At 50.9% G+C, this 21,710-nt stretch overlaps 1 protein-coding gene across 3 annotated transcripts; it reads right to left on the reverse strand.

Moving 5' to 3' along the window:
- Positions 1-148: 148 nt before the first annotated feature.
- PKM (pyruvate kinase M1/2) lies at positions 149-21,126 on the reverse strand. 3 transcript variants are annotated; one of them, XM_040601093.1, is made up of 11 exons: positions 20,993-21,126; positions 15,357-15,526; positions 14,908-14,999; positions 11,823-11,954; positions 11,414-11,600; positions 10,639-10,909; positions 9,841-9,991; positions 8,246-8,398; positions 3,907-4,073; positions 1,532-1,713; positions 149-949 (listed from the first exon to the last, which is right to left on the reverse strand). In XM_040601093.1, exons 2-11 carry the CDS (start codon positions 15,505-15,507, stop codon positions 843-845), a joined length of 1,593 nt encoding a protein of 530 aa, XP_040457027.1. In that variant the 5' UTR covers positions 15,508-15,526; positions 20,993-21,126; the 3' UTR covers positions 149-842. The 3 variants fall into 3 exon arrangements, with proteins under 3 accessions (XP_040457027.1, XP_040457026.1, XP_040457025.1); XM_040601092.1 differs by lacking the exons at positions 3,907-4,073; positions 20,993-21,126 and adding exons at positions 4,576-4,742; positions 15,738-15,871; XM_040601091.1 differs by lacking the exon at positions 20,993-21,126 and adding an exon at positions 15,738-15,867.
- Between the last annotated feature and the right edge of the window lie 584 nt (positions 21,127-21,710).

The following is a 21,710-nucleotide window of genomic DNA, read 5'->3' on the forward strand; positions in this document are numbered from 1 at the left end:
CGCTGTCCGCGCGGCCGGGGGCTGCCCCGAGCTGGAGCAACGGCAGCAGGGCGGGCGGCAAGTGCCCTCCCGGCAGGCTGAGGCAGGAGCAGGACCCCGACCCCCCGCCCTTCCCCCCTCCCAGCCCGAGGCACAGGGCAGGCCGGTCGGTGCTTCAGCTTCTCTTTATTGATGAACAGTGGTGCTCTGCCGCCCCGGGGGCCGTCGGAGTGCGGGGGGGGGGAGGCTCAGGGCGGGGAAGAAACACGACTAACAGGGATGGCGCTGCGAGGGGAGCACGGGAAGCTCTTTGCACACAGGTGGAGCGTGCTGGGAGCCAACACCTTCTTCTGCCCCCAGCCCTGGGAACCACCCGCTGGATGCACCTTGGACTTGGTCTGCGGGGAGGGCTGTGGCTGGGACCGCGGGTGGCTGCATAGGAGGGGGGTGCACAGCAGCTCGTGGAGTGTCTCAGCAGAACCACTGCCCACAGGGCACCCGTCCCCTTCCCCAACACCCAGATCAAGGGGCAGCAGGGGAAGGGTGCGCGCAGGCTGAGGGCAGGCCCTGTGCACAGAGGGCTCCCAGCAGCACACAGGAGCCTCCTACACTTGCTCCAAGGTACGTCAGGGCAGGACTTCACTACAGGAAGAGGTTTTTAAAAAAACTAAACACTTCAAGTATATTTTTTCTTTAGTGATTTAAGGTCTCTTCCCCCTGCTGCTACTGCACTGGGTGGTGTTTAGCAACCTACATCCACTCTAGGGACAAGAACAGCGCAAGCTACGGCTGGTCTAATGCAAGGGGAGAGGGGAGCGGAGGGGAAGGGGGAAGGAAGGTGGTTGCTGGTTGCAGCCAGTCGTTCAGGGAACAGGCACCACACGCATGGTGTTGGTGTAGCCAGAGCCAGGGCGCCAGCCCGTCAGCACAATGACCAGGTCACCGCTCTTGAAGAACCCACGCGCTTTGCCTAGGAGAGAAGAGAGGGAGGCATCAGAAGCTCAGGTCCCACTGCCACCAGCTTGCCACATGGCAAGCCTGTCACCCCCTCCCCAGGCCACTCAGGTGCAGAGGGGGGCAGGCAGCCTGTCCCACAGCAGCCACAGCTCTGGGTCGGTATTAGGATCCTGTACTCCTGCTGCCCACCCATTGGGGACCCTTTGCCTCTGCTCAGGCCCCTCTGCAGTACGGAGTGTGAAATTCAACAGCACAGGAGTTGCAGAGGAGCTGGAGAAAGGAGTCTCCTCACTCCGGGCTTTGCTTCTCTCACAGGAGCAAGGAGCACCACAGTTCAAGCACTTGAGGTGGCTGTTAATCTGGTTGTCTGCTGAAACCTATTTTAAGGCAGCTGTGACAAACGCACTGTCCCATTTCCCAACCGGATGCACTTGTGCTTATGCAACTACCATTTCCCCATTTCCCAACTGGATGCTGTTACCACACAGGTAGCCAGTTACTCTCGCTTGGTCACCTGTCCCCACCAGTAACCCCAACAGCACCACCACAGCCCACCAGCCCGTTCCCCACGTGAGGCTAGAGCAGCGTCACTCACCAACGTTCATGCCCAGGTTCACGCGCAAGTCCACATCCTCCGCCCAGGAGTCATGAGCTGGTTCTTTGCACAGGACTGGGAAGATGCCCCGGTAGAGGTGAGCCTGGCGTGCCGTCTGGTCATTGCGGGTCACGGCGATGATGGGAGCCCTCGGGCGGTACCGGGACACCAGGTGCGCTGACCTAGAAGGAAACCACACCAGGAGGTGAAGCACCACGCTGCAGGCACAGCCACCTGAGGAAGCCTGTGTACAGCCAACGGGAGCACAAGCAGCAGCAAGGTTTGGCTGTCACCCTGGAGGGCTCCACAAAACCCCTGGAGGGACACAGAAGATGGCCACAGGAGATGCTACAAGAGCCAAGCTCACCAACGAACCAGATGCTCTGCTGAATTCTCAATTAGGCAACTGGACAGACCACCACCAAGAGCAGTCTGGCCCCTGGTGAAATTCACCTTGCCTCCAAGTTTAGAAAGTGCCATCTGGGTATTTTGGTCGCAAAAACAAGCCTTTATTTGTCTCTGTTGCTATGTTAAGGTGGCGAGGTGCCATTTATTCTGGCCTTGGCATCTCAGTGGGGGTCCCTGCAAGTTCCCTCTGTTTTGAGGAGCTCCCGGTCTATGGGATGGGAAGTGCCCATGCCAGCAGCACTCCCCAAAGCTTGCCAAGGAGGAAGCCATTTGCCTCCCAGCCACGTTCACCTGCTGAAGCCAGCAAACAGGCCGGCTCCTCCACAGAGCTCCGCTCTTGCGCCCAACAGGAAGCAAACACAACAGAGGCCAAAATGGGAAGCCAGGCAGAGTCTCCTTAAAAAAGCAAGCAGCACACCCTGGGTGGGGACTACGGCTTCCCTTTCCCCAGGCACTGCTTGCAGAGGGCATTGGCAAATAAATGGAGGTTAAACCTGCAAGGCACTGGCATTTACAGCTCCATCTTTCTGATGAGCGTGCCGGTACCTCCACTAGTAGCTTTTGCAGCCTTGTTTCGTGGAGCCAAACTCTGCAATATTCAGATTCAAAGATCGCTGCTTAAGGTAGGCAGTAGCAGTCTGCTTGAAGCACCCAAACACACGTGCCGCCTCTCAGACAATCCTTCCCACACTGTCCAAGAAATCTCCTTGTAGCTCTAGGAGATCCAGGTACTCAAAGGCTGTAACAGAATCCACAGCTAAAAATATTCAAATATCAGAGTTCAAATCTCTTTCAAAAGGTCAAGTGTAAGACTGGAACCTTTTACAAAGAAATATTAGAAGCACGAGGGTATCCAGAAACTCAGTGCTTGCAGTCACTCCTCAGCTCTGCAGAAAGTGGCTGCTTCAGATCATTTTAAGCTGTAAATTTAAGTGAAGGATTCACCGGTGGTCCAGATCTTCAGGGAGACCATGCCCAGTGCATATAATCACATCTCTGATGCTGCGCTATGTTTTTGGTCTGAATCCAGTGCAAGAAATTCAGATTGTCTTCCAGAAAGAATTCTGAGACTTATGGTCAGACATGCTTTGAGTGGGCAGCCCAAGTTCCTCTAGATGAAAAATCTGATCAGCAAGGCTTCAGCTCCCTTTCCAAAACTGGAAGAGTGAGTCTCTACTCAGCAGTTGTCACTGTCACTGGACAGGAATCCCAAACTATATAGTTCCAGTGCATCTGCGTCGTTGTCTCTCAACTGCAGCCAAGGCACCGAGCTCACCTGAGTGCAGGCAGCACTTGGCTGCTGGGTGCCTGCCAGAGGCCTGCCTGTTCAGCAAGATTACGTGCAGGCAGGCATAACGAAGCCTGTAAGAGAAAATTCCCAACACTTTCCGTTTCCCTGCCTAACAATTATAGGCTAAGCAGTCCCTCTTTGCCCCTTGGGCTTAGGCAAGCAGGACTGATGCCCAAAAGGTTCAGCAAGGGACCAGTAATTTGGATGCTACTACAAAATCCGAGACCTTGATTTAAAAAAACAAACAAAAACAAAAAAATAAAAAAAAACCCCACAGATTCTGCATCCACTGAGCTTGTGTCTTACTGTTAAATGGAGGATTTCTTGCCAAGAAGTTTGAATCGAAGCTGCAACATTTATTTCCCCTTGACTCTTCCAGCCAGCGCTGCTGGCAGAGATGCCATTTGCGACAGCAAGGGGAGGCAGGGCTCGGTGCTGATGCCACACTGGCAGAGGCCGGCTGAGGAACTTGGAGGTTACGTATGTGCAGATGTCCAAGATGTCTGCCCATCTCCTGAGGAACCAGCACTGCAGGCAGGCGGCCTGGGCTCTCAGTTGCTGCCAAAACCAGGGCTTCACTGTGACAGCTCTAGTCTTTCAAAGCCATCTTTCTGAGTCTCCTTCCCCCACCCTGTCACAAAATGGGCTTGATCTGAGGGAACCTGTCACCTCCTACCTTCCAGACTTGGTGAGGACAATAATGGCCCCACTGCAGCACTTGAAGGACGCTTCCACAGCGCCAACAGCAGCAGCCTCCGTGGGATCACAGTTCAGGGAAGTCAGACGACGCAGTTCCTCAAACAACTGCCTGTGAAAGATGGCGGCTTCGGCCTCCCGGGCAATCTAAAAGAGCAACATGCGTTCGGGAAGACAACACTCACGTCAGTCACTCAGGGCAGCACAGGGCAAGGTGAGGTGCTCTATCAGGAAGGCGTCACACAAATACCATCAGCTTTTGACATTAACAGTTACCAATTAGCAAGCCCAGATTTAGTTCAGCACGCTGTGGTGACGGCCACAAGGCTCAGCCACCTGAGCCGCACACCCTTACAGAGGAACCGTTCAGTTTTCAAGGTTTCTTTTCAAAATTGGTGGCACCTAGTGAGTCACCTCATCCTGCCAAGCCCACACTCAGGTGACATTCATGCCAACTGCCAGGCACTCTCGCTCTGCTCCTGCCTACCTGGAGTCCCTCCCTGCCACACAGAAGTCAACTCAGACCACAGCAGTTACGCAAGGCTGATACCGAAGCAGTGAGCTGCTTGCTTAACGTTTGCAGTGTTAGAAGGGAGCATGCTTTTGCTCATGGAACGTACTGGCACCAAGCCCCCTCTCGGAGCCCTACCTGCCAGACTCGGTCAGAACTATCAGGGCTGGAGCTAAGCACTTAAAAGAGGCCTCCACTGCGCCTACTGCCATGGCATCGGCAGGGTCCCTGTTGTTAACATTGAGGCGGAAAATTTCTTCAAACAGCTGACGATGAAACATTGCGGCCTCAGCCTCACGAGCTATCTGCAGGCCCGAGTAAGAGGGAAGGAGAAGAAAACAGGAAAGAAAAAGAAGGAAAGATACACCAGAGTAACATGAGATCACTTTCATTTGCTTGATTGTCACAGTAATGCATGCAAGAGGATATCAAAGGTCAAGCTGTGAAACACTCTTTGGCTCTCAGGTTGTCAGTTTGGTGAATGCAACCCAGTCTAACATGCCACAGCCGCGCGGCTGGCCCACCGCACTGTTCAACTGGTAGGCCCTGGTCACTGGGCAGGCCTTTCAAAGGTGGCATTCTTGCTGTCTTTTTGAGTCCTTTCAGAACAGGCAAACACAGATTGCTTTTCAAGGGCCAGAGCAAGCCAGCTCAGAGTGAGACTGCGCTGTGCGGCGGCTGTTTATTACTTCCTCAAGAGACTCTCATGGCATCTACCAACCTGCTGATGGTCCTGCCTACAGTTCCTCAAGAGGAAATCTCTGTAGCTCCATGACCCCACTTCATACTGTCCCAACACCACACAGCACAGCTGGAACTCTCTTTGTGGAGCCAATATGCAAGCAATGCAGTTCCAACATCACCCCTGAAGTTGGGAGACCATCTCCTTCAGCTTCATTAGGTTTAGTTTAACTTGAGAGCCAATGAAGTTTCACCTCAAGGTGCTACACCAACTTCCCTTTCGGTATAGAGAGATCAATAGGAAGAGGACTTCCTTTTATAGGGTTGTCACAGCCAGTATGTTGGGGTGTCTGCACCGTGCCAGACAAGAGGTACAGGCACAACCAAAGGCCTTCTGTTCAGGCCAAGCACTTGCAACAGGTTCAGTAACCTATTCATCCCAGTATGCTGGGAGTCGCTCACGTTTAAAAGACAGCTCTCATTAACATAAGGTTGTACTAGCCCCTGACAACCCAATAAAGGTGCCTTGCAGAGACTGGAAAAGCATGCAAAGGTTGATCATCTTTTCAAGGACAACTTCATCCAGTTACTTCAGAAAAGTGAGCAGCTGCTACACAAAGCATGACAAGTTTACATTTAAGCAGAGGCTGAAGTGCCATAATAGGGAAAGCTCTGTAGTTAGACCCCTTCCAAATAAGAATTTTGCTTCTCTAGTGTTAATGAATTATTTTATGTGATGCTAGGAATTATCCCTCTTCCAGAGATATCAGTTTAAGCCAAAGTAGTTAAGTATCTTATGTCTAAAAATAACAGGACATATGTGACAGGCAGGAACAGCAGTCCAGTGCCAACTCTAGTCCTGAGGCAGTCAGTTTTGTTGCTGCAGGCTTTACACTTGCCATTAGATAAAATGGAAGTATTTGCCTCAGAAACTTACTCCAAGAACAAGAGCCAGGCAGTTTATTCTTCAGCTCCTGCTACAAAGGTAGGCCACTCTGCATAACACCCAGAGTGAACCTGAGTTTAGAGGGAAACCTGCATTCCCCAGTTCTTACAGGGTATGCGTACACGTCTGCTTTGACAGTGGCTGCAGAAAGGCACAGAAATTCTTAATTCCACAGCACAGCTGGCTTCAGTCATACAAAAATGGCTCAAGGGTTTCCAGTTGGTACACAGGTGGAGATACCACGGTGGAGGCAGGACAAAGGAAAACAGAAAAGCCATTTAAGCCTTGTCCCCATTAGACAGCAGGGCCAGCGTGGCATTTGAAAACAACTGCGGATCATGGACTGGAATTGGAAGGGAGCAGGCAGGAAACAGCCTGCCCCATGTTTGAAAGCTTGCTACTAAACTCAAAGCAGACAGCATTTTTGCCATAGAGATGCCATCCACTGAAGAGCAAGCTCGTTTCTGTAAGGCTAGCTGGAAGGGGATCACAAAGCAAAATGACTACAGGCCAGGGATAGGCAGGTCAAGCCTTTTAGAGAGGTGCACGGACACTACAGAGCGCAGACCCTGATTCAGTATCACAGCCCACATTTGCTGCCAGCACCTCAGTACAGAGGGAGCTTTCCCTGGAGTACTCCGACAGCAGCACTGGATTAACAAATATATAAAACCAAACTGACACCAGTTTCAGGCCAGGCATTGCATACCGGAGCTGCTCTTTACCAGGGATAAGGTGATCTCTCCCTGCTATGACTGCTTGACCGCTTCAGATCAAAATATTTATCTGCTCTGGCCACGCTGCAGATTTTCAGACCATGGTTATTCAGGGCACTATTGCTGGGCAGGGGTCCTCTCAACTAACACCAAGTGAATTAGCTTAGAAGAAAGATCCTGACTGTATGGGAACGTGCTCCCACCATCACAGAGTGAGCACCTTGCTGTCTGCACCACGTTACATGAAATAAAGTGAATCTGTATTTGATCTTCTGCACAGAGGGTTAAAGCCTTCAGCATTTCTCCAGGGGCCTGGCAGAGTGGACACCACTGTCCTCAGGTCTGCAGGGAGAAGGAAGCATGCACAACAGATCCTGAGCTCAGGATACAGGTACCATACAGCCTGCCTGATTCTAAAAATTAATGCCAGAATGGAAACCCAGGTGTAAGGTTTGCTGCAGCAAGTTTCTAACTCCTGGTAGAAAGTCAACCCTTGTGATTTAGGGAGTGAAAACTGAGGAAGAACCTTTTAGGTGCACCGTTAGCATTCAGCCTGTAAACCAGCAGTCACTGCCCAGTAACTTACCAAGGCATTTTGCATTTCCCACAGGCAAAAAACACCACTCCATATTGACAAGTTAGAGGTAAAAGATATTTACATAATGCACTGCAAACACACACTAGCTGAGTTGATTAATCTATATAACCTGAATTGCAAATAAAACTGGTGAGAGTTCTCACTGCTGTGATTCACAGCACTGGTAACTGGGGAAAAGCAACACTTTTAAATACTTGACATCAGGCTTTTTATCAGCTGAAACACGAGCTGGGTGAACTCAAAGCAGAGCAGAGGTTTCTGGCAGTTTGGGCATGCAAAAATATGGTGCTGTCAGTACTCATGCAGCAAACACCCCCAACACCAAGCGCACCAGGTGCTGAATGCAACAGTGCTGTAAATCAGACTTGCAAACCTCCCCCACCCCTCATGGAGAAGTCAGCCAATACCGTTCATTACCTAGAGATAAACAGCTTAAGCAGCTCCTTGACCTTGGAGAAGTTTAAGGCATTTAACATGCCACAATGAATAGGGCATTTGAAGAAACTCATACCAAGGTAACAGTAAAAACCCCTTTACCCTGCCCCTAAACAAAAAAAACAAACAAAACAAACAAAAAAACACTAGCTGGAGAAATCTGAAGTTTTAGATTTCAGAGCACTACAGAGTAGTTCTCCGCTCTGCCTGACAATAGTTTGGAGCACACAAAGTGAGGTTTCAGACCCGTAGGACCATGCTAAGTCAAGAAAAACCCACAGCAGGTGTGTGAACAAAGAAAGCAGTCCAAAGTAATGATAGGTGCTGCCATCTAGCACCACACAGATGTGTATCTTCAGGTGCCTGGCTGAGACAGAAGATGCAGGACAACCTGTGGGAGCGGCTCCCCGCCAGAGCAAAGACAGTACTCACAGCATGCTGCATGCGCACAGCCTCCAGCGGGTAGTCTCCCTTGGCGGTCTCTCCAGAGAGCATGATGCAGTCTGCTCCATCCAGGACGGCATTAGCAACATCGCTGCCCTCAGCACGGGTTGGGCGAGGCTTCTTGATCATGCTTTCCAGCATCTGGAAGAGAACAAATCCAAAGAAATCAAGACACTGCAGAAGGAAGCAGCTGCTTTTTCACGAGTGCACCTCAATACACTTCACGGACAGGGCAGAAGATAGGATGAAGCCTAAGGACTCCGGGAGAAGACTTCTGTGGGTCCAGGGCAGAGAGCAGCCTGGTCCCTAACAAGCTCTGAACTCAAGTATCTACCAGCAAGAAAAACAACCCATTTATAAATTTTGTACCTGTTCTAGATTTACTCCTTTTCCAGGGAGATTTAATCCACGCAACATTACAGACACAATACTCCAATGTTTCAACTTAATTTTTCAGCACAGGGCTTGGTCCAAGGAACTCTCAGCTCTCTAGAGCCAAGGATTACATTAGACATCTTTACAGAAGCTCAAATCCAGCCACATGTTCCCAAATTAGCATCTAGGAGTTTGTTTTTTCCGCCTAGAAATAGGTATACAGCAAGGTCTGCACCAACTAAAGCCATCTTCATCCAACACAAGATTTCAAGTTCCTTATATTACGTACAGGCTAGTAAACTCACAACAGCTACCACCACCACCGCCTAAGCGCCCACTCTGAAGAGAGAGGAAAACCTCTGAAGAGCTTTCCATGAGGTCAGCCCTTCCCACCCCCTTCTCCCAGAAGCTAGTGTAACTCCACACACCAAAGCCTGGCCAGCTCTCCTATCCCCCTCAGGTGCTCAACTTTTTTCCGGCTGCAGCTCACCACTGGGCAAACAGCACTTATTTCCTCATGAAACACCACCTGGGGCAGCATTTCTGTAGCAATACAGGAAGAGGAAGGAGCACATGCCACTGTAAATCCAGGACCTTGTCTGACTCTACTGTCTTGAGACAGATTTCACCTCCACAGGCTGCGCACAGAGCAAGCACAGGCAGGAAAAAAAAAAAAAAAAAAAAATCAGCCCTCCCAGTACCTGAGGACTGTCCACACATGATCCCTACCGGAACCAGTGAAGCTGAGCATCAGCCCTCCCTCACTCACTAGCAGCTCCCAGAATAATGAAGCGATGGATCTTCTATGCAGTCCCTTCCGACTGCTGCAGCGTGGGCACACCGCATAAGGTACCTGGGAACCTTAGCAAGTCTTCTCTGTTAGACACAGATGTGCTGCTGCAAGATGCCAAGGCAAAGCATGTGCAGTTTTTCTCTGGAATTTTAGTCAGCCCAAAAGGCTTGTACTGCATGAGGTTTTTTGAGGGGTAAAACCTTCAGCAGCCACACAAGAGGTCCTGTAACCTTAATGGGGAAGATCCCAAACACACATTAAAAAGAAGTGCCTCAAGATAAGCTACGCAGCTATGAGAAAAACCTCTTTGCTCTTGGCATCTCACCCTCCAGCAAACGCCAGCAAGCCGTGACAGCTACTGAGTCACACCCTGCCAGACTCCGGCAGTTTGAAGCTAACACCGCGTTTTGAGTACCTGAGTGGCACAGATGACTGGTTTGCCAGCCCTGTTGCAGCGTCCAATCATCATCTTCTGGGCAAGGAAGACTTTTTCAGCAGGGATCTCGATTCCCAGGTCACCACGGGCCACCATAATGCCATCACTGGCCTCCATGATCTCATCGAACCTGACAGCAAGAGAAGAGGTTTGTTACCCTATTTGTTCTGCAGAGCACCTTCCTGTTTGCTCTGTCCCCCCGCTCTGAGAGGGAGCATCATTCTGGAGCATGATATGCAGCTACGCTGTCAGTGCATGAGCTTTCCAGGTGCTATTTTGGTACCCTGTAATGCCAAGGTAAGAGGAAGAAAACCAAGACCAAGTCATAGCACATATAGAGTGCTATGTAAAGCTTTCTAAAGCTACACAAAGACAGATCGAGGGGAGCATGAATTGCTCCCAGATATTTTAGTCTGATAGTTTGTAACAGACTTGGGAATTCCCACACATTAGCTGACCAATTTGCATCCAGAACAGCAAGTTTGAGCTCACACACACTACAAAAAAATACTGCAGATTTTCCAAGGATGCAAGGAGATTGTGACACTGTCCCCATGAGCTCAGGGTGCGTGACAGTTACTCTGTTCATACTGTAGCCACATCAAGTCACACACACACGGCATTAACCAATGGCTCACACCACCACCTTGTTACTTGGACTGGTAAGTTTGCTGCTGCTGGCAAGCCAGAGAGCAGGAGTTTTGACTAGTGTGAAAGGCCTTGTTCTTTCATTGACACAGTGGGGCAAGCCTAAAATGTCACCTGCAAAAAGCTCACCTGCGCACACCCTCATGGTTCTCAATCTTGCTGATGATCTTGATGTTCTTTCCCTTTTCCCCTAGCACCTTCCTGACAGCGTGGACATCAGCAGCTTTGCGGATGAAGGAAGCAAACACCATATCCACATTCTGCTCCACACCAAATTTTAGGTCCTGAATGTCCTTTTCAGAGACTGCAGGCAGGTCAACTGCAGCACCAGGCAGGTTCACTCCCTTCTTGCTGCCAAGCATGCCACCATTCTCAATCTCTGTCACGACATAGTCAGTGCCTGAAACAGAGGCATTCCCACGGTCAGTGTTTATTGGGAAGCTCCCCAACACCAGCTCCCACACCACCTCCCTGCCTGAGAACAGCAGTGCCAGCAGCAACTGCGCATGATAAGCAGCACATCACCGGTCTCTTCAGAGGATTTATCTAACACACAAGCTTGCAGTTTACCTATGGGAGCACAGCAGACTGATTTAAAACCGCTTCTGTGCTGTTCTTGGAAAAGATGCCATTTGTTGCTTGTGTGCAGGAGGCTGGGAAAGCCCCCTCCAAAAAAAAAAAAAGCTGCCAGGTTGCACTTCTGTACACAGGAGCCCTGAATACCAAACAGAGCACCCCAAAAGCCTCACCTCCGTCTTACTACACATTCTGGGATTATAGGCAATATCTCGCTGCTAATTGTATGTACTCTAACATACAATTGCAAGCTAAACCAGTTACTGGAAGGAAAGCACAAATATGCTCTGAGGAAAAAAGCAGGCATAGCTGGAACGGGGTTACCAACCTTTCTCCTTAACCAGCAAGGAAATCAGACCGTCATCCACATAGATTTTGCTGCCTACTTCTACAACCTTGGTGAGATTCTTGTAGTCCACCCACAGCACATTCTCATCACAGTTCTCCATAAAGGCATTATCCAGGGTCACTTTGAGTGATGCACCCTTCTTCAGCTCCACTTCTGCTGTGCCACTCTGTGTGTCAAAACAGCCATGCATTTCAGCAAAATCAGTAAAAAGCAGCACACAACCACCTTCCAGCCTGCAGCAGTTTGTCAAAACTTCTGGTAGGTAGTTCATTACCTCATTCCCCAGAAACATTTTTGTTTGGAAAAGGCCACAGGCATAAAACACTATCTAGTCTTGCACAGTGGAAAACAAAAAAAAAAAACCACACACACACACAAAAAAACTTACTCCCTTAATGAGTCCAGTTCGGATTTCAGGTCCCTTAGTATCCAGTGCAATAGCCACAGGTCTGTAGGTGATGGGATCAGAGGCAAAGCTCTCTGTAGCTTCTCGCACATTCTTGATTGTGCCCTCATGATACTGGCAAGGAAAGAGATGGAAACATTCAGGTCACTTTTACTCCACCACTTATGGAAAGTATCACTACGCACCCTAAACACTACCCAAGCTGACAGCTCTGCTCTCACATTATGCTCAATTTCAGTTAGCTTGAGAATTTTATTCAGACTAAGCTTCCAAAAAACCAAGAAAGAGGATACAAAAGCCTTCCCCACATGAAACAGCCTGGCAGTTATCTAGCTCTGCCTTCAGTGCCCCCAGTTCTAATCCTAGAAGGACAACTCGAGGAGAGCATCCAGGCACTCGGCTGAAGTGATTTTCCATCAGGACATACACTTGCCATTCGAAGGTGGCCCACCAACCAACAGGCCTTTGGGAAGAATGTTTTCAAAAGCTTTGCTGAACACCTGCCTATTCAGCATGGCAAAACCCTGGCAGCACCGGCAGCTGGGTGATTATGTGCATGGGAAGATTCCTGAATGCCAGAAGGACAGCACAGCTAAGCAACTGCCCCACATGGCTGTTCTGCTCCCATCAGAGCATGGAAGGGAGGATGCCATTCTCTGCATTGCCAACTCCCCCACAGACTTCCAGCCTGACCCCTCTTATCAGTCCCACAGGCGAGCAGATGGACAAGCTTTTTTAGAACTCTTTGGCTTACATTTCCCCTAAAGATAAAGAGGACGTTATCCACTTAAGTATTTATGTTTTATTTTGAGAGCCAAAGAAATCACAGCTAGAAGTTCAAGACTCCAGCAGCACCATGCACCCAACCTCCAAATTTTCACATGTGCAAAAGCAGTTTACTAGTGCTGCCAGTTTCCCACCCCAACTACCACAAATGCGCTTCAGATGACCAGCAGATCAGTTTACTTTACTTGCTTAAACAACATTAAGAGATAACCTTGACTGTAAATTGTGTAACACTTGACAGAGTTTTGTAGATAAGAAATACCCCTTCCCCTCTGTGCCACAGGCCAACAGCCTTTGACCTGACTCACCTGGGAACACTCAGCTCCTCCCACACCCCTCACCCCCTCCGCAGGAGCCCCACACACTGACTTCAGCGTGGTGGGGATAATAATCCAGTGCCAGGAAGCCAGGGCCGGAAAAAGCTGTGCTAAAGTTTGTCTGCATGCTCTCAGCCAGAGATATACCACAACCCCTAACTCTTTAGAGAAGGAAAAATTATTTTTTTTTATTGATTGACTGTGCAAGTTGGGACTGAGAAGGCCCCAACTCTTCCAATAACCACAGCCTAGAAGGATACAGTATAGAAAATCTGCCCGAACAATGCTATTACATTTCTCTGGGCCCAGTCACCGTGATTTCTCATTTTTAGTTTGACAGCGAGGTCTAACTGCCTTCTGTCTAGAGAGTCTGACTTCCTGAAGTTACCTATGCAGAACAGGAATGCAAGCAGAACTGGAAATAAAAGCAAAGTTTTTTCTATATTAAAGGGTGGCAGCCAGGTGTCAAAGCACATCTGTTAAAAGTTTAAGCCCTGCTGAATGCTTTGGGGTGGATGTAAAAACAGAAGCACTCGACAGATAAAAACTCTTTGGGGCTTCACTGGAAACTTAAGTGTTCTGGAAGAACCAGGAGGGAACTCAAGACTGGCTACGGCTGACAGTCAAACCCAACAGGAGGTGACAGCAAGACCAGACTCCGCTGTAATTTAACTTCATCTGCATGAAATGTGCAATTAGACCTCACACAAAGCAGAAAGCCACAGTCCCTGTCCTTGACCTCAGCTAACAAATACACAAACCACAGCAGCAGCTCCGCTGGGCAGTAACAGTATGAAAATTCCCAGTTTCAGTCTGGCCACCAACTCTCTGACAAACCACCCACCTGGCCCACAAGCCAACCAGCTGCAGGATTTGACTACCGAGAGGCAGGGTTACTCCACGCTACCCTCTCTTTAGGCAGATTTTGCTAACTGCAGCCCATGCACTGACACTATCCACGGCGTTTAGTCAAGGTCTGATGGCCGTCTGCAGTTAAGCATCAGACCTTTCAATTTTGACAGTGCCCTGTGGCCTTTAAAGGCCACAAGGGTGAGAGGCCAAGCTGTTACACACCACGAGGTCCACGGTTCAGTAAGTAAAGACACCTACAGCTGCTACTGGCTACCATCTGACATTTCGTAAGCTGGAGGGCCGCCAGGGTGAAAAAACTCAATGGCAAGGCTCAGAGTGGCATTCCAGGCAACCTGGAATGGGATCCTTGGCTCCTCCAGGACCGCTGAGGACCTCTTCTATTTATATCAGTAAGGGCTCATCTGCCACAAACAGTGTTGATTTCTTTTGACCTTATTCTTATAAGCTCACCGCACCACCTCCCAAGTACTGGTGTGCTAGCTTCATGACTGCCAGGAACACAACCAGGGCAGCCGGTTAGCCGAGCAAATCCAGGAATTAAATTCTTTGAACTAGGCACAGTAATTACTTCCAATCACTAACAGTATCCTTTTGAGACAAGGTTATTCATTGATCGCCTGCTTGCAAAACCCTCAGCAACAAATCAAGCAAGACCAGCCACTGATCGTTGTGTACTTGTGCAGTGGTGCTCAACAAAAGAGGGACAAATGTCCTCAGCTTCTGCTATTAACCGAGATGCAGCTGCCCTGTACAGCTAACAGGACAGGAGGAAGAACTGAAGGATTTCATGGCAAGCAGTTGGCACACAAGTGTCATATTCAGGTACCTGGCTCCCCGGTATAGAAGGGTGTGGAACCAACCCGAACTGCTTTCAATACAGCTCAGAAAGCACACTTAAATATTACCAGCAATTACAGAGGCTCGGTATGTACAACCAGCATGCTTTCCCCAAAAGCAGAGCTAAGTTTCACCTTCCCACACTAAGGCTGGTCTGGACAAAGCTGGATTTCCCTCTTTCCTGAGGGACAGGGTCAGCAGGCACAAACACACAGCCCCGGCTGGGCCCATCCCAGCTCAGAGCTCACCCTTACCTCGTGGGTGCCATGAGAGAAGTTGAGCCGGGCAACATTCATTCCAGATTTAATCATTTCCTTCAGCTTCTCCACCGAGCGGGAGGCTGGGCCTAGGAGAAAGAAATGGTTTGAATATTAACTTTGTAAAAGTAATGAGATAACCCACACAAGCCAGGCTGCTTCATGTGGAAGAGAAATGGATGCAGACTTGCTAAGCGCTGAAGCAGTCCATCTCTACAGCAGCAAAGATTGTTTTAACGTGCCTTGAGGAGCACAGCAGATTTCCCTGGCTACTGTATTTGCTCCTAGCAATAACACAGGTTAGGCAGACATAGGAAAATGATATTCTTTCAACACACAATTTCATCCCTGGCAAGGGATGAAAGATGAAGCCTTCTCGCAATTTTCTTAAGTTTCACCAACACAGGGGTTTCACAGCTGCCGTTCTCGATCTAGGAATCACCTACCGATGGTGCAGACGATGCCGGTGTTTCTCGCAATGGTTGGCTCTGAGTCAATGTCCAAGCGGCACATGTGTTCCAGGAAGGTGTCCGCCATGGCAGCATGCAGCTGCTGGGTCTGAATGAAAGCAGTCCCTGCATCATGGTGCTTCGACATCGTTGCTGGAATCCTGTGTCTAGAAGAGAACAAAGCGGTGCCAGGTTTAGGAATCACCAGACTCGCTCATCAGGTGCAGACACCTACACACCCACGTGATGAATATGGAGGTAACAAGAAAGCTGCTACTGGGTCGAGCTATCTTTATGTTCCTATTTGAGAGTCGTAGATACAGGCAAGACACACTTCTATTTCCATGTCATCCCCCACGTACACCACCCAAAGCTCACCTGCCTTCTATGCAGATGTTCCCTTCATAGCTTCTCTTCATTGCCAGTCTTCCCTTGGAGCTACACAACGCAACAAAATTCAAGCACTTGAGTGTGCAGGCAGAGATTCTGCCTCCTCCCTCCCAGCTCTTGAGTCATTTCTCCTACAGGCCTCGACTGTTTCCCATTGCAACTGGGGACCAGGGCAGCTTGGTGCTAGTGTGACTGCAGATATGCTCTTACACAGGCAATCTTCTGCTGAGAAGCACCTAATCATGGCAAAGTCTGCCTAAGCTTAAAACCCATCCTTCAAACCTGTACAAGCAAGTAAACTTGAGCTGATTTAAACACACCATCTTGGCAGAGAACATGTAAGAGACTGAAGGTTTCTTTAATATGCTCAAGGTCCCTCTTCAACTGAAAAGGCCAGGGGTCTTCTCCATCCCCTGCATTCCCCCTCATCCAGGGCCACAGAAAACCACCACAAGATTTAAAACTGGGTTGGTTTTTTTGTTTGGTTGTTTTTTTTCTTTTCCAAATTTTGGATAAAAAAACCTGTCTGAATTCAAGCTGCTTGCCCCTACAGGACTCGAGCATCTGCACAACAGCAGGCAGAGCTTGCAGCCCCAAGAAGAACCCCAACTGAAGCTTAACTGTCCACAGGAATGGGAGGACACTCATTTCCCAGCAGCGCTGGTGCCCCCAGGCATTTCTAACTGCACACCTCAGGCCGCAATACAATCATTTCCTCAAGTAGCAGTGGCAGCTAAAAGCTGTTTGTCCTCTTCAACCTGCCCAGGCTAGACTGCTGGTGTTCAAAAAGAGAGTGATGTAATGTAGTGGCTACTGGCATGGGCAGATCACTAGTTTTGACTTCAAACTTCATCCCCTGGGCATGCAGACGATATTCAAAGCTGGCTGCTCTTTCAACATAAGCTGCCTTCACCTATAAGGTATGCTTTTAGCGCAGCACTTGTAGAGACATGGGCTGCTGCTCAGCCAAGAGCAGGGATAGAGCAGGGGGGTTTTGTTCTGCCTGCCAAGGAGACAAAAAACCCAATCCAATAAATCACAAAATGGTGTTAGCTGCACACACCAGCCAGCTCAGTGTATTCAGCTTTGAAACAGAGGCACTAATAAACCCAAAAGCTTTGCCAAAGCTAGCAGGGCTGAGCAGAAGGAAGCCATGCCTCTAAGGCACAGGCAGGGAGATGCCCTGCCAGCCTGCCACGCAGAGGCTCTGCTCCAGCCGACGCTCCTCCCCTCTGCACTCCTGCTCTGCAGACCTTCCCCGGTACGTGCGGATCGTGCAGATCCTCCTGCAGGCCGCCCTGACTCACCATCGCCTCACTCCCATGCCGCATAAAGGAGCCAGGCCAGTGAAAACCATAATTTGCCCTGGCAAAGTCTCCTTTCTCTCAGCCCTGCCAGAAGCTGCTGACTCACCAGAGTCAGTACAAGAAAGTCTGCCCACATAAAAAGCCCGACAAAGTCCCATTATTATAGGAAAATACACTGGTCAGCCCTGAAACACTATGTTTTAGCCCTCTAACACTTGCTGCTGCATCCTCCAACACCTGCAAAGCAGCACTGGCTTCTCTAGATGCCAAAAAAAAAATAAGCCTTTGCTGGGAAATCGCCTCTACACAAAAGCAGGTGAGCAGGTCTGCGCAGCTTCTGGGAACAAGAGGAATATGAAACAACAGGATCCCAAGACAGAAACTACATCCACAGCATGACTTGGAAGTTTTTAAAAATAGGCACGTGAGCTCTCCCCGTCTCATGGAAATCCCCCACCCACCTGAAGACTTTATAAATAAAGAGAAAGTAAAATTATGTTTCCAGTCAGAATCCCCTTCACAAGATTTTCCAGTAGTTCAGTGAGCTCAGAAAAATTAATCAAAGACACCATGACCTTGTCCAGGGGCGAAAGCAGAAACGCAGCAGCCAAGAGGTATCCCAAATACCCATCTGCCCGCAGCACCATGCCCACTACCAACAAGCTTTGCTTTTTAAGTCTTCCTCCTGCCTCCCATTACATGTATTTACAAAGCATCAACTGAATCCCACTGGAAGAACCAGTCTTATAAATGTAACAGGAATGTCTGGCATTTCCCACTAGTCCAGACTTGGTTTTTTAAAAAAAAAAAAATAAATCAGAGGAGCAAGAACTTCAAGGAAACCCAAAGACAGAGCCCTCAGTCTGAGCTGGGCAAGGAAGGGAGGGGTACCCTAGAAAGCCTCAATGTTTCCAGCACTGAATAATCTTAATTCCTTCCTCAAGGAATAATGACTAAATGCCCAAATTTATTACTTGGCCTGCCTGTGCTTCAGGCAGGGCATCCCAAAGATGCTTGGTATCTCCCTGGCTCTTGAATATTCTAGAAAGAGCCGTTTGAGGTCACAACTACCGGTTTTGCATTAGTGAGGTGACTAAACCCAGCCAGCTCATTTTGAGGTCGGCTGAGAGAAACTCTAAACTCCCTCCCCCAAGGGCAGATCCAAATCTGAAGGTGCTGTGAGAGGCGGCAGCAGCAATCCCTACCCTGGGCCAAGCCCTTGCTGTTATCAGTGACAAAGGGAAGCAGAAACTGCAGCAGCAGGCCTCACAGAGACTGTCCCCAGGCAGGGCCGGCATTAACCACTGCCACCCTGAACAAAGATGTTTTACTGCCTGTAAAAGTTGCAGGCGAGCTGCAGGGAGGCTCGTGGCAAGCGATGATTCAGGTTTTATCAGTCTGCCTCACTTCCACCACCTCTCTGAAGATGGAGAATAAGGCTGCTCACGCCCAGTGTCCCTGGCCAGAGGCAGAAATGGTTTGAGTTAGAACTTACATTGGAGAAGCGCAGGGTTATGAAACCGGGCAGGCCTTCAGATTCCCAAAAAAAGCCTAAGCAAAACATCAGCTTTGCTCATTCCAGAAGCTAAAGACACTCAACAAAAAAAAAAAAAAAAAAAAAAACCCAGCTCTGCAGCAAAGCAGGCTTTTAACACAGCCTGTCAGTTCCTCTCCCAGAGAGGGAAGACAACCTGCTCTCCCCTGGGCAGCTGTTGCAAGAGGTGGCGTTGTGCCGTTACGTAAGTACAAGATGGCCACCCCAAAATGCCATCTCTTTTCTGCAATGCTGGACGGGACCCAGAAGCCACCACCTGCTCCCAGCTGGCCTGTGCTGTCCCCGACAGCAAGCCACAGCTCCACAGGATTGACCCACAGCTCTGCAACAGAGATGCCTCTCCAGCTTTTTGGCAAATGAGTTATGTGGGACAGAAAGGTCAGGCCAGCCCGCACAGCACTGGGCCACATCAGCCCCTTCCCTGCATGCAGGTGGATCAGCCTCGCCATAGCCAAGCCTGCCCTTCCTGGAGGGCACAGGCATACAGGAGACTTAAAAAAATTAAGTGAGTCAAGGTGACAAGCATCACATAACTGGTGAGAAGAAAGACTTATCTCGAGGGTCTTTGCAGTGCAGGCACACCTACCAACTTCACCTTGCAGCATGTTGGTGTGACAGAGGACAAGGAGCCTTTCAGCCTGGCCCCACATGAGCAGGCTACCTAGTTGCCTTCAAGGCAATTGGAAAAGTCTCTTTTGCATTATAAAAGAAAGTTCAGGGAGGTTTTTTTACATTTAAATATAGCTAGGTGGAAGTACAGATCCCTCTCCTACAGCCCCAGCTCCAGGATGCAGGTCCGGCGGCCGGCAGCAGCAAGGTACCGCAGGGCCATTCCCTACGTGCCACCCACCACCGCGCGCTGCGGCAGCCGCGGCACCATCTTCCCCAGGGACAACGGCCGGCGCCGAGACACAGGGCCCAGCGCGTGGTCCAGCCAGCCTAGGAAATGTTTTGTTGCTATCAAGTTAAACTATCAGCTTGGGGTCTAGAAAACTAATTAAAGACAGTGTTGGACCAGTCCAGCTAACCAATATAAATTAAGATTTTGGCAAAATTTATGGCTTTGGGCAGATAAAAGAGATAGGTAGTAAAAAAAGAAGCAGACTGCTCTGCTAGAGCAACGGGCTCCGAGGCAGCACCACAGCCTCCACAAGCTTGTTATTCAGTGAGAGTGAAGTTTCTCTGAAGGGTTTCAAAGGCAAGAATCCCCGAACACGTGGCTCACAGCAGAGCTTCCTGCCTCGGAAGGAAAGGCCTTCGTTAGCCTGGTGATGGTTGGGAAATGAGCTGCCATCAGCATGACCCGTCAGGCCGCCAAACTTTTAACTCCTTCAAATTAGCCTAAGTTTTGCTTTATGAATGGGATGTCAGGCATAAAATTTTGTGCTTAGGAGTTAATTTTCTTTTTTAATTAAGCACTCCTGGGTTGCACAAGCCCTCGAGTTTCCCTGGAGGTATCAGGGTAACAAAAAACCCCTTTGTCATCCAACCTTTAGACCAAGGCAAGTCACAGTTAGCAGCAGCCCTTCGCAGGAACAGGACTTAACTGGAAAGCAAAGACATTAAAATTGCACAAACCTCTGCAGAGCACCGACTCCTCTTAACCTGGGCCTCACCAATAACCAGCGGCCTTATCAGACCAAAGCAGGTTTTTAGAGATTGCAGTTTACTTTTATTAATCTGAGGAGACAGTCGGGAGGTTGCCATTGTCCACCCACAAAAGCACCATTCATGCCCAGCTAGCCCTGCAAAGAGGGTTTAAACTCGTTTCGGACGTTTTCACAGTTCAAGGGTCTGTCCAAATCAATTAGACGTGTTTAAGCAGGCATAATTACGGAAAAAGATAAATTCAGAAGGGGCCTTCTCCCCCGGGCGGGGGGGAGGACAGAGGCTGCAGCATCACTGCTGAGGTTAGCGAGCCGTACGCTGATGGAAGCCAACGGCCCTCGGGTGGGGGGGCGGGGGGCGGCGGAGCGCTCCGCTCTGTCCCATGTGACTCAGCCTCCCAGTAGGCTCAGGCCCGGCCCGACCATCAGGAACACGGGCGGGACGGTGCAGCCCAGGCCCCGCACCGCCCCCCGGCACCGCGCCTCAGGGACCGACCCGCCGCGGCCCCCGGCCCGGGGCTCCCCCCCGGCAGAGCGGCGGGGCCGGCACTCCCGAGCCCGAGGCTGGGCGGGACGCGGCCGCGCCACGTGCCCCGCGCCGCCAGCCCCCCGCCCCGCCACCTTCCCAGAGGGCGCCGCGACCGCCCCCCCCCCCGCCCCGCGGCTCCTCAACGCCGACTGAGGGAGACCCCGGCCCGGCGGCGGGAAGGAGCCGATGGCGGCGGGTACCGATGCTCCCTCGCCGCCGCCCGCTGGCCCTCAGGCCGCCGTTACCTGCCGCCGCCCGACCTCGCCTCACACCCGTCCTCTCCGAGAGCCGCCGCCGCTCTGCGCGCCGCCCCGCCGCCCCGCCAAGGTGATCCCGGGGGTCGAAGCACCGCCCTCCGCCCCCCCCGCCACAGATTCCTCCGCCGCCCGCCCCGCGACGGGGGCGGGAAGAGGCGGGGCGCAGGGACTCCTTTTTCTGGCGGACGCACAAGGCACGGGAGGCGCTGCGATTTTTTGCACGCGGCCGGAGAGCGGCCGCCGCCGCCTTAAAGGGCCCGCGCCCCGCCCGCCGCGCTTAAAGGCGTCGCGCCTCGTCCCGCTGCTCTTAAAGGGGCCGCGTCCCCTACAGCTCACCCCCACAGACTGGCGCCGGTTGGGGCGGCGTTGGAGGGTCCTGAGCCTCTGAGCCCTGGGGGTGCCGGGGGGGCAAGGTGGATGCTCTGCAGTGGGGCCGTGGGGACACTGTGCCAGCTGTGTGGGGAGCCAGCATGGGCGCCCTGTGCCACGTCTGTGGGGACACTGGGGACCCCCAGCTGGAGGTGTTGGGGACCCTGTCCCAGGACCATGGGGACCTTTTGCTGGGGATGCTGGGGACCCATCATGGCTGCTCCATGCTGGGACTCTGGTGACACTGGGGACGTACTGTTGACAGGGGGACCTGCCATGCAGGCCCTGTGCTGGGCTGTGGGGACACCCTGCCAGCCATGTGGGGGCCCAGGGTACC

This window comes from Falco naumanni, chromosome 7 (assembly GCF_017639655.2).
Source record: "Falco naumanni isolate bFalNau1 chromosome 7, bFalNau1.pat, whole genome shotgun sequence".
Classification (NCBI taxonomy): Eukaryota; Metazoa; Chordata; class Aves; order Falconiformes; family Falconidae; genus Falco; species Falco naumanni.

Bases quoted from the DNA above. Each gene is read 5' to 3' on its own strand.
- PKM (XM_040601092.1), bottom strand. From the start codon at position 15,778: ATGAAGAGAAGCTATGAAGGGAACATCTGCATAGAAGGCAG. The intron at 11,601-11,822 runs GTAAGTTTTTTT...TTTGACACACAG, and splicing joins GAACTGGACTCATTAAGGGA to AGTGGCACAGCAGAAGTGGA. The intron at 10,910-11,413 runs GTTGGTAACCCC...CCTCTGTTTCAG, and splicing joins CTTGCTGGTTAAGGAGAAAG to GCACTGACTATGTCGTGACA.